Source organism: Aptenodytes patagonicus, chromosome 17 (assembly GCF_965638725.1).
Source record: "Aptenodytes patagonicus chromosome 17, bAptPat1.pri.cur, whole genome shotgun sequence".
NCBI classification, from domain to species: Eukaryota; Metazoa; Chordata; class Aves; order Sphenisciformes; family Spheniscidae; genus Aptenodytes; species Aptenodytes patagonicus.
The window spans coordinates 7494766-7505960 of record NC_134965.1 but is presented as its reverse complement, the minus strand read 5'-3'; the positions used below and the strand labels follow the sequence as shown (position 1 = coordinate 7505960).

The window sequence follows — 11195 nt, the reverse complement described above, 5'->3', positions numbered from 1 at the left end:
CGGGGCCGGCGCTCCCCGGTGCCGCTGCGGCTCGGCCCGCCATGCCCCCGCGGGGGCCGGTCGCCCGGGCCCCGGCTCCTCGTTCCCGGTGCAGCAGCAGCCACCGCTGCCGCCGCCGCTACCGTTCGCCGCCGCCGCGTCCGCGGCTTTAAGCGCCGCCGCCGGGAGACCGCGCCCGCCCCGGCTCCAAGATGCTCCGCCAAGGTGAGCGCCGCACCGGGAGGGCACCGGGTACCGGGGGCAGCGGGGCCGGCCCCGAAGTTTGTCTCCCCGCCGAAGTTGGGGCCGCGCCGCCGGGCGCCCCCCGCCGCCGCCGCGTTACCGGCGCCGCCGCCGCCACCGAGGCTCGGGCGCCCCCCGGGGTCCCCGGGGAGCGACACCGGCAGCGCACGGCGGGAACGCAGCGCGGCGGGGAGGGGGGGGGGACCGGGAGGAGCGGGGGGGGGCGGCACGGCAGGCGCCGGGTCCCGCAGGACTGGGGAAGGCGGCAGGTCCCGCGGGCACCGGGGGACGGCGGGTCCCGGAGGCAGCGGGGCTGCGGCGGGCGCGGGGGAGCACCGGGGCACGGCGGGTCCCGAGGCGACGGGGGCACGGCGGGTCCCGGGGGGGCCGGTGCTCGTCCCCCGGGGCGAGGGAAGGGGAAACGGGGCTCACCGGGGGACGCGGGGGCTTCGGCGGGGAAGTTGGGGCGAGCCGTCCCGTTCCGCCCCCCCGAGGAGATTCGCTCCGCTGTGACATCACGCTATTTCCATGGCAACCGCCTGGGACATCATAGGGGAGCTTTTTGACATCACAGCGAGGGGAGAAGCCGGCCCCCCCCGGGGGGTCCGGGGTGGGAGAGGGGCCAGGACCCCCAGCCCTGCTGCGCCCAGTCCAGTCCCGGGGAGATGCTGGGGACAGCGGTGCTGCGTGGGGGGACCCCAGCCGGCCACCCTCCCCCCCCCCCCCCCCCCGGTCCCACGCCCTGGGGAGGGGGCAGCTGTGCAGCCCAGGGCCCAGCCCTCGCTGCCACCACCACCACATGCCCCTCTCTGGCGAGGCTCCGGCAGCGGGAGAAGGTGCCAACGCCACGCCCGCAACCCCCCACATTGGGGCGCGGACCCCTGGGCAGGACAGAACCCCCGCTGCCACCCCGGGGATGCTTTTTCCCACTGGGGGAAATGTCACCTTGTGTCTGCGGGGCCTCGCGCTCGGATGCTCCTTTCTCCGGCTCCCGCCTCGGCTTTGTTCGGCGCATTAACTCAACCAGGCTGGCGGTCTTGAGAATAAACCCCAAACCCTCGGAGCAGCTCCGGTTCCCAGCCTCGGTGCTGCTGGCTGGAGGAAAAGCATCATCCAGGCTGGGAAACGGGGAGCCTGAGGTGGAGGCAGGCGGCGGGGCTGCCGGCGGGGTTGCATCCCACCAGGGGTAGCCTGTTAAGGTCAAGATCTACAGCTTTCATTTCTGGAGCTAGAAAAACAAAATGCAAATTGAAGAGCCTGTAGGCTAATGCAAAACCTATTCTTAAAGTTTTTGTCTTGTTAAGCAAGGAAATAGAGTGCCAAATAGGCTTTGTTAAGTGGCAGTCTAATTAATAATTTAAAATCTTGTAGCTGTCTTTCATTAGAATTTATCTGTACATCAACCACAAAATCAGTCAAACACACTCATTTATAAGTTAATGCCATTCCTGAATAATTCAACAGGCAGTTAGAGGAGGCCTCCATCCCAGCAAGAAGCTCTCCCCTCCCCGTCTCGCCGTGGCCAGGTGTCCCTGGGCAGGGGGTCCCGGTCCCCGCCATTTGCCCCAAGTGGGGTGCGGAGGGGACAGCCCATGCGGGGGGGCGAGGGGAGACGGGGGGAGCTGCCGCCGGGGCGCCGGGCTGGGGCCAAACCCCTCGGTGGGGCTCGGGGCCAGCTGGCTTTGTCGAGGGATGTGGCAGCGTGAGGCTGTGCTGGTGGGAGGCAGCACAGGCTGATGGTGGCACTGCCACCGCCTTCCCCGTCCCGCTGCTGGGGACCGGGGTTGGGCTTGGGGCTGGGGGACGTGGCAGGGCTTGGAGGACCCACAGGCGATGTCCCCGGGGGAGGCAGCTCTGCGTGCCCACTGCTCGCGGGGGGACGGCTTTGTGCACGGTACCACGCGAGGCAAAGGTGTTTTGCTGCCGGAGGTTTGCAGCAAGGACAGGCAGCAGCGGCGTGGCCAGGGCAGCGCTGCGATGCCCAGGGGCATTTTGGGCCTCCTGTGCCCCGTGAGCTCCAGCCGCGGAGGCACCGGGCACCACTGGTGGGATTTGGGGTGGATTTTGGGCACCGGGACCTCATTGTCAGTGTGGCAGTGGGTGACAGCGCGGGATGCAGCTCCAGCCTGGGTGAGGGTGTCGGCGGGGCCGGCGCTGCGCCGTGCACCCTGCCGGAGGTGGCCACAGGCAGGAGTGCAACGCTGGCAACGCAGGAGAAGGAGATTTCCAGGTCAAGGATAACACCAAGGTCATGGGCAGCCACGTCCCTGTCCCTGCCATCACTCAGCCCATCGACGGGGCGTCCAGCCCCCATCCCTCCCTGCAGGGGAGCAGCTGGCAGGCGGGGTGCGGACGCAGGCTGGGCTGCGGTTCCTGCGCCGGGGAGCTGAGAGCCCAGAAACCTTTCTGCTTATAAAAGTTTAATTTCCTAAAGAGCTGAGAGGAAGCCACAAGCTCTCTGTGCCCGGCGAAGCAAGGGGGGTGGCTGGGCAGGGGGTCAGGATGCGGCCCAGGCTGTCCCTGTGGCGGTGCCGGGGGGGCGGGAAACGAGGTGGGCTCGGGCAAGCGAGACCTGCCTGGACCTGGAGCCGGGATGCGAAGGAGCTGTCACCACTCGGTGACCCGCGCTGACGGAGCCCGGCAGGGTCAGAGCCACAGCCACACGCGGCTGGATGTTATTCCCACCTTTTGCCTAAAGTGCCGCACCCGGTGCCCCACGGTCCCATCCGGGTGCCCAAGGCCGCAGGTGACGCTCCAGGTGGCCTAAAGCGCTGCCCTAAAAACACCAGTGAACCTGCCGGTGAGACGTAAAAATATGCATTTTCCGGCGTGATTTCACACCCACCTTTCCCCAAGGCACCTGGTGGTGCCGGAGCCGGTGGCACGGGCCAGAGCCACAGGCAGTGGGTCTCTGTGGTTTGCAGGATGAGGCCGTGAGCAGGACATGGTCGCCCCGGGGCTGGGCAAGGACTCGGGCTGCTGAACACGGCTGGAGCGCTGATGGGTTTTGGCAGCAAAAGCCAAAACCGCGTTGGGAGGCAAAAACCAGGCAGGGAAGCGTGGGAGCCTGGAGGGATATGGTGGTCACGGGGTACAGCCAGAGCCACCCCCCATCGGGGGTGTCACCAGCTCCCGGCAGTGCCCCCGGCCAGCCCCGGAGCAGCGCGGAGGCAACCCCCTCCCCCTTGCAGAGGAGTGACCCGGGACACGGCCGCTTCAGCCCCGCGTCACTGGGGCCAGCCACCCATCCTGCTCTGCCCCACATCGGGGGACCCCAGGGTGATGCAAGGAGCTCCTCCAGCCGCCCCCAAATAGCTGAGAACTTGGGCTTTGTTTGCAAAGTGCAATCCCAGGGCTTAGCCGCATTCGGTATAAACTCTGGTTATTAACAGCAGATTATGTCTTTAAAAGCGCTTTGGTGGAGCGGCAGGCAGCGGCAGGCAGGCGAGGTGCTGGCACCCGAGCGATGGTGGCTGTTGTTTGGGTTCCCTGTGGGGCGGGACGGGCGAGGTGCTGCCCCGACCCGGCACCGGCCGAAGGAGGCTGGCATCTGATTTAAGAGCAGAGGCAACAAGTGGGAGGTCGGGAGGCCGCGGGGAGAGCCGTGGGGCCAGAAGTGAGTGGGACGCTGGTGGGGGTCAGTGAGGAGGAGCTGGGGGGTCTGTGTGCCGGCGTGGGCAGGGGGTGCAGGGCACAGCCCCCGGGGCACCAGTGGGATGCAGGAGCATCCTTGTCCTCTCCGGCGAGAGTGCTCCTTCCCCGCTATTTTGGGTGATGCTGCCTGAGCCCAAAGGGGGACAAGCCAGCTTGGCCCCAGGTCCCTCTGCCAGCAGCGCAGCTGGTGCTGTCCTGGCTCCGGATGTCAGCACCGCGTCCCATCTCCCAAACTGAGGAAGTGCCGATCCCCCGTACCATCCCTGCGGAACGGCATCGCCATGGAAACCCGCAGCCCTGCGCCTGCCACCCGGCAATCAGGGGGGGACACTTTTAGGAATATTATTTTTACTGGTGACAAATGATGGAGGCTCGGCGCTGACGGAGAAAACGCTTGCGCCTGGTGCCGGGCATCGCCTGCCCTCCCCAGCGGCCGGTCTTTCTCATGCCCGTTTTGCCGAGGGCAGGGCACGGCTTGGCACGTGCCAATCTGGCAGCCGCGGCGCTGCCCGCGTGTTAAGTGCGGGCAGCGGCAAGTGGCAGATGCAGGACAGGGAGATGCAGGGGGCAATCTTCTTTGCGCAGATTAGGACTGGGGGGTTATTAAGCAGAAAATGCTCCATTTGGTGTAGAAAGCTCCTTTTCATCTTTAACAGCACATGTGCCCGCCAGCTGCTTGCTTCCCGGTGGCGCTGGCACGGCAGCTCGGAGCCGGCACGGCAGCTTGGAGCCAGCCCAGCTTTGGCGAGCGGCTTTTTGCGATGCTCCTGCCTGGGCTGGTAGTGTCATGACCACCCCGGTGACTCCCAGCGCCGAAAGCCGGTTGTGCTCGGGGCCGTGTCTCTCCCCGGCTCGTGGCTAGCAGGACGGGACGGCAGCAGGTTTTGGCCCCGGAGAGGTGATGGCACAGTAGACTGGGGCTCCGCGATGGTCCATCGCATCCCGACGGTGCCTTGCCGTGGGGAGAGCGGGGTGCTGGTGCTGGAGGGCATGGGAGATGCTCCAACGTGCGCCCCATGTCCCAGCATCACCATCACACGGGGAGGCTGCGGCCGTTGTTTACCAGGGAGCAGCAGCAGGAGGGAATTTGTCTGCTGCGCTGGCAGGGCTCCTTACCGAGGCAGCCCTGCAAGTGGAGGGGAGGTGCCAGCGGCTCCGCCAGCCCCATGTGCCGCACTTGGGAACCGCTTTTTTTTTTTTCTCCAGCTGTGTTTGCACCGGCGTTTGCACTGGTTAGCTGGGGGAAACCCCGGCCCCGTGGCCACAGGACCCCCACGGTGCCATCCGAGGGGTGCAAAGCCCATCCTCATGCACGGAGAATATCCTGGTGCTCTTTGGCCCCATGACGAGCCCGCAGCGGCCTGGGTGAGCGCTCATCCACGAGACCTTTGCCCGGCTGGGCATCAATGAGCATCTGGGCGTGGGGATGTGCTTGCGCGGGGCAGAGCCCCTCTGATCCCCTGGTGTGAAGGCAGAGGGGGCCAAAGGCTGCCAGCTGCATCCACTGGCTGCCACTGCCAGCTCCTGCCCCACGAGCCGCCCTGTCTCCTCGCCGCCTGCAAATTTGGCAGCCCATGGGGTGGTGGTTACGGCCACCCCCTGGGCAGCACACCGGAGCCGGGAGAGGGGCCGGGATGATCCCCCCTCGGCAGGGATGTGCCGGGGTGTTTGTGCTAACAAGCCAGGCATATTATAATTTCAATGGAATTTAAAAAACAAAATAGTCCTCAGACAAACGGCTCCGCAGTGCCTCTGCCAGGGCCTAAGATCTGCTGCTATCTATTTTTTAATAATTGAGGGTAATAAATATGTATTTCTTTCTCCTTTCTCTCCGTACTCCGCAGCTTGTCAGCTCCCTGCGTCTCTCCTCTGATCAGACCCCATCTTTGCCGCACGGAAAGAAAAAAAAAAGGGGGGAGGAAAAAAAAAAAGATCCTTTAAGCAAAAAGGATTAAAGCCTTGAAAGTAGGTCTGCCCGAGCTGCTTGGCTCTCCCTGCTTCTCGCCAGCCGCAGCCAGGGCCAGGGAGGGCTGTGCCGGGGCGAGAGGAGCATCCCCAGGCAGCTGAATCCGGCCCCAAGGGGTGTCTGTGGGTGCGGAGCCCAGCTGGGCAGCGGCGAACCCCCCGGGGAGCCAGTCAGAGCTGCCGGGCAACTTGGCAAACCGCTGTTCAGAGCCCGTTCTGCTTCAGCGGCAAATATTCCTCAGCGCTTTATTCCCTCCGGTTTTCGGATGGGGACGTTGGCCCGAAAACGAGGAGGGGGTTTGATGGTAGGGCCACGCGCGGGGCAGGCTGCGGGACACCCCCCCCCCCCCCCCCCCGGCCGCAGGATGCTGGGGCGGAGGAGGCGCTGGTGTGAAGGAGGCGGCTATTTATAGCTTCCCTCGGCTTTTGTTCCTTTTCCAGTAGAGCTCCTCTCGAAATAGAAACAGTGCCGGCTGCGCGGCCACTCCCGGGGCCCAGCCTGGCCGTGGGGGGCACCTCCCGGCCCGGGGCGAGGAGACACCCCCCGGCACAAAGCGCCGTCGCGTTGGGCATCCCCCCGTCCTGCATCCCTTGAGATGGGGCTGGCGTGGGATGGGGAGGGGGAGCTGCCCCTCTGCAGCCCCCCCCTTGTGCTGGCGATGCTCGCCCCGACCCTGGGGGGGGGGATGAATGGCTCCGGGGGGGAGCAGCTCTGCAGGGGGGACGGGACGGGGTACCTCCGGAGAGAACGGGTACAGCCTTCAGGAGTGCCCTGGCAGGTCCGTCCCCGTCTTTGCAGCTCAGCTGTTGCCTCTGCTGTTCCCTCCCAGCACTCGACCGCCCCCCGCCCCCCCCCCCGATCAATATAGCTGGGAAAAACAAAACAAAGTAAATATTTAATACGATCCAGGGAGCCACGGCGAGCGCTCCCCCCGTCTGTCTCCTCTGCCAGCCGCTCGCAGCAGCTCCCCGGCCCTAATGAGCCTGAGTGCAGCAGGGATCGATGGCGAAGGCAACCTCTGCAGAGGGGTCAGATCTGCCGCTTCCCCCCCCCACCATGCTGCGCCAGAGCTGGGGCTCAGCCCCCCCGTGCCCCCCAGGGCCACCAGCCCCGGGCCCCCTCCTCCTCCTGCCCTGCTTCTCCTCTCCTGCGTCCCCTTTGTCCTCTCCGGCTCCCGGGAGGGACGAGGGCTCTGCTGCTCCAGCGCAGCTGTCCCTTGTCCTGCTGCCACACAGGACACAAGCTGTGTTGGGCATCAGCTCCGGGCTGGGGGCTTCCACGGGGGTGTGGGACGGGGCGTGCATAAGGCCGGGTCCAACGTGGAAAGCTGGTGTCTGTCCCCGCACTCGGGGAGCAGCTCCTCATGGACGGGGACACGGAGCCCAGGGGGCGGCCCAGACACCCCCGGAGCTGGTGCCAGCTTCCTAATTGGTGCCAAGACGCTGTCCCCGCTCGTGGTGTGACCAGACCTGCCTCCTCCTCCTTCTCGGCAGCCTCTCGCCCCCTCGCCTTAGTCCCCGCTGGGGACCTGCGTCCTCTGGTGTCCCCCAGAGACCCCGGGCACTGACGCCATTCGGAAAGCGCCGGTGCCGGGTAGCTGGCAGACTCGCCCCGGAGATGCCGACGTGGGACCTGCCTCATCGCTCTCTGGGTCCACGTGTTTTCCGAGTTCAGATGGTCCCTGTTGCTCCAACGCCAACGCCGACAGAGGGGCACTTGTTAACGGGAGCTGGCAAATCGCCTGTCACCCTGACACAACCAACCTCCGCCGGATGAAGTCCCCGTCATACCCCCCAGCCTGCGCCGTGGGTTTAGGAGAGGGGTGGAGCCGTGCCCCCAGCCAGGCGTTCCATCGGATGGACCCGTGCATCACCGCGCGGCTTCATCCTGCCCTGGGCCGTGGCTGGTTTCCCAGTGGGATACAGACGTGGCACACCGGAGGCAAAACTCAAGAGGGGTACCTGGCTGTGCTTCTCTGCCACCATTAGCACTGCGCAAATTGTTTTTCCGTGGAAAAGTCAATTGTCCTTGGTGGCACCTGGGATGAACCCAGGGCTGAGCGCTGTCCCCGGGATGGGACGGCCGCTCTGCTTGATGCCCCTCGTCCAACCCTGCCAGACCTCCAGCACCATGAAGCCCTGGCCAGGCCGCGCCTGGGGATGGCGACTGGATTTTCAGCTGGAAAACAACCTGGTGTGCCCGGAGCGGGGAAGGTCCTTCCCTGGTGGCTTGGGGACCATCTCATGTCTCCAAGGTGATACCGAGCATCTTCCGGCAGCTCAGGGGTCTCCGGGCCAGCGGAGGGGTGCAGAGGGGCCGGGACAGGACTCCCCGTGGGAACTACGGCAGCAGCGGCGCGCGCCGGGACAGCGGCGTGGGTCCTGCGTCACAGACGCAGGCTTGTGGCAAGGTGCCGAGGAAGTTTTGCAGCAGCATTAGAAAATGTTGACATGTTTTTTGAAACAATTTCAGATCTGATATCTGTGCCAGATTGAGTTTGTAACCAGCTTTATTGTTTAAGCCTGCTGGGATTTCATCAAAGGCGTCTGCTGTTTACCCAGAACCATTTCATTGGAGAAAACAGCAAACAGACCTGCATTTCTATCTGATTTCACTTTTTCCTTTTCCTCCTGAATTTAAGTGCTTGTGAAAAGCATGGCTGATAAGGCAGAGCAATGTGGATAAATCCCGAGGACCGGCTTGGCGGAGGCTCCACCAGCTGCTTCGAGTTTATTAATAGACCGAAGGCAGTTGCAGGACCGGCTGCCGGGCTGCCCTAGCTGGTTTTGGGATCTCTGTCCCGGCAGGTCGAGCCTGGTCCTGGCTCCTCGGGATGCTGAAGGCCGGGGAGAGGATCCACGCGATGCTTGTTTACTGCTTTCAGTGAGACTTCAGATTTAAGCTATGAAGGAGCCTATGTCTGTCCCTCCCCGGGGAGCTCTGTGACACTGCGACAAGCCTGGCCAAAGCCAATGCAGCCACGGGAAGCAGAGAGAGATGGAGGAGAAACCAAACTAGAAAGGAGCGTGGTGAAAACCCCATTAATCCTCCTTGCACCTTGGTCCCCGGGGGCTGCGGCGGCTGCCTGCCCGGCTCTGCCTTCTGCCCATCGTTGACCTTGGAAACACGCTGGAGGGGAGGGCTGGGGGCTCGAGACGGGGCCCAAGAGGGTTTTACAAGGAGCTGACCTGGGGGCTGCAGCCCCCTCTGCCGCTGACTGCTCTGCCCCAGGCATCCTTCCCACAGCTGCTTCATGGGTGCTCCTCATGGTCACCCATCACCAGCATTGTTTTCTCCAAGGTTCGGCATCTTCCCCGCTTGGGAATGGCCTAGGTGGCCGTCCACACCTTCCCCGGCCTTTGGGACAGGGACACGACGGGCTGGGGTTGGTGAAGCGCACTCCGCCGCCTTTCCCTGAGCCCCTTTGGCATCTCCCAGGGGCCGGCGCTCCCTGGGTGGCTTGTGCCGGTGGCATCTCGCCGGCGCTCCAAGGGCTTGTCTCTTCCATCGATCACACCTGCACGGTGACAATGTAATTTTTATCTCCGGTTGTTTATTTCTCAGACAGAACTACTTGTAAATTCTGAGAAGAATATATATCCCCGTGCGTGACAGATCCAGCACACGGCGATTAATCTGCCCTCTTAAGACCTGAATGCAAAAGTGTCCCAATGTCACTCCTGGACGGGGTGTCGAGCCCCGGGGCAGCACTTCGGGGACGTGCGGGGAGCCGGTGGCAAAGCGTGCCCTGGTCCAGGCGATGCTCCCCTACTACTTACTGCACTCGCTATCAGCTCTGGTGGTCCCCATCCGATGCTCGCAGCCGCTCTGGCTCTCCGGGCTCAGGCTCCAGCTCCTCTTTTTGGGAGGTTTATGCAAATAGGGCTTTTTTTTTTTTGGCCTTTTTTTTTTTTTTTTTTTTTTTTTAATTCCTCGCCGCTGCTGCTCCGCCGTGCCCCAGATAGCAGAAGTGCTGAGGACAGGCATTTGCGTCAGGTCCTGCGGCACCCGCGTCCCGGCCGTTCGCCCGGCCGAGGGGAGGAGGGATGCGTCGAAGGGATGTCTCAAGGGGAAAGGGGGCAGAGGCCGCAGACGGAGAGGTGAAGGTCCTTTAATGGCCGATACCTCCGCACCGCGCTAGCAAGGATGGGCACCGGTGCCCGGCGGGCACAGGGCTGTCCCCAGCCCGAGCGCCTATGTGTCCCCATCGAGGGGCAGGACGGGGATCGGGGTGTGAATCTGGGCTCTGCAGCAGCCCGCAGCCCCGTCAGCAACACCCCCCGTGCCATAAAGCCGCTTATTTACAACCTCCTACTCGGGAGCATCTGGGAAGCGAAGCGCGTCATTTCCAGAGAGAGCAAAATGCTGCATATTTCAGTGTCTTTTGAATTTTTTAGGTTTCCCTGAACTGTGCTAATGGGTTGGCGGTGGCGGGGGGGAGGCGAGGGCCCAGCCCTGCTCCCGGCCTGCCTTGCTGCTCCGCCGCACGGCCATGACTGCATTGCTGCTCTTAAAATATTCAGTGCTGTTGGCCACAATTTCACAGCGGGTCAAAGCGCGCCAAGCCAGCAAGAAGGAGGGAAAGTGTGACAATGAGATTAACCCCAGCCCAGCAGGCCCCCTACGCGCTCGGCAGGCTGAGCATGATGTGCTGCAGCCACCTCATCCTGGGGGACAGGCAGCGAGGCCGGGATGGGGGGGGGGCCACAGCACCCAAAATGCCTCCGGTCGCCCCATCTTGCTGCGTCTGTGGTGTCACCTCCAAAATGCTGCGAAGGGACAGTGGGAGCATCCTGGGTCTCGCCAGGAGGGCTGAGCATCCCCTGGGTGCCGGCATCTCCCCCAGGCAGGGGATAGCTCCCCTCCTTGCTCCAAGCTGCTGCAAAGCCGGAGCCACGCTGGGCGCCTGGCACTGCCCTCGCCGTGCCGCTGGGTGAAGGGCTTGCGATACCCCCAGGTCTCGGGGATGTTGCCAAGAGTCCTCAGCGCTTCTGCACCCCGACATGTCACGGTTCCCAGGCCTTGCACAACCATTAGTTAGTGCTAATGATGCAGCGGCAGATTTACGATGCAAAAGAGCAGATGCTTGAACCTAGAGGGGATTGCGGACGGGGATTTAATAATCCTGCCGTCGGCCCCGAGTTTGCTCTGCAGTTGCTGGCTTCTCTGCCAGGCTTTTCTAAGAAAACTTCTGGGGCTGGGGGAAAAAAAATGAGGCAAAGCAAGTGGTCTGTGCCGCCCGTGCAAGGGGGGATGGTGGGAGCTGTCTGTGCACCGGCGCGGAGCCCAGGGTGGATGGAGGATGCTGCAACGGGCACAATGGTCTATGCCAGGCTCAGCTCTGGGAGCCACG

The 11195-nt window shown here is 63.9% G+C and overlaps 1 protein-coding gene across 1 annotated transcript in view; it reads left to right on the top strand.

Moving 5' to 3' along the window:
- The first annotated feature begins 94 nt into the window (after positions 1 to 94).
- Positions 95 to 11195, top strand: part of RTN4RL1 (reticulon 4 receptor like 1) — a 33102-nt gene continuing 22001 nt past the window's right edge. The window contains exon 1 of the mRNA XM_076354755.1: positions 95 to 204. Within this exon, the coding sequence (XP_076210870.1) occupies positions 192 to 204 (13 nt within the window). The 5' untranslated portion in view covers positions 95 to 191. The remainder of the gene's footprint in view (positions 205 to 11195) is intronic.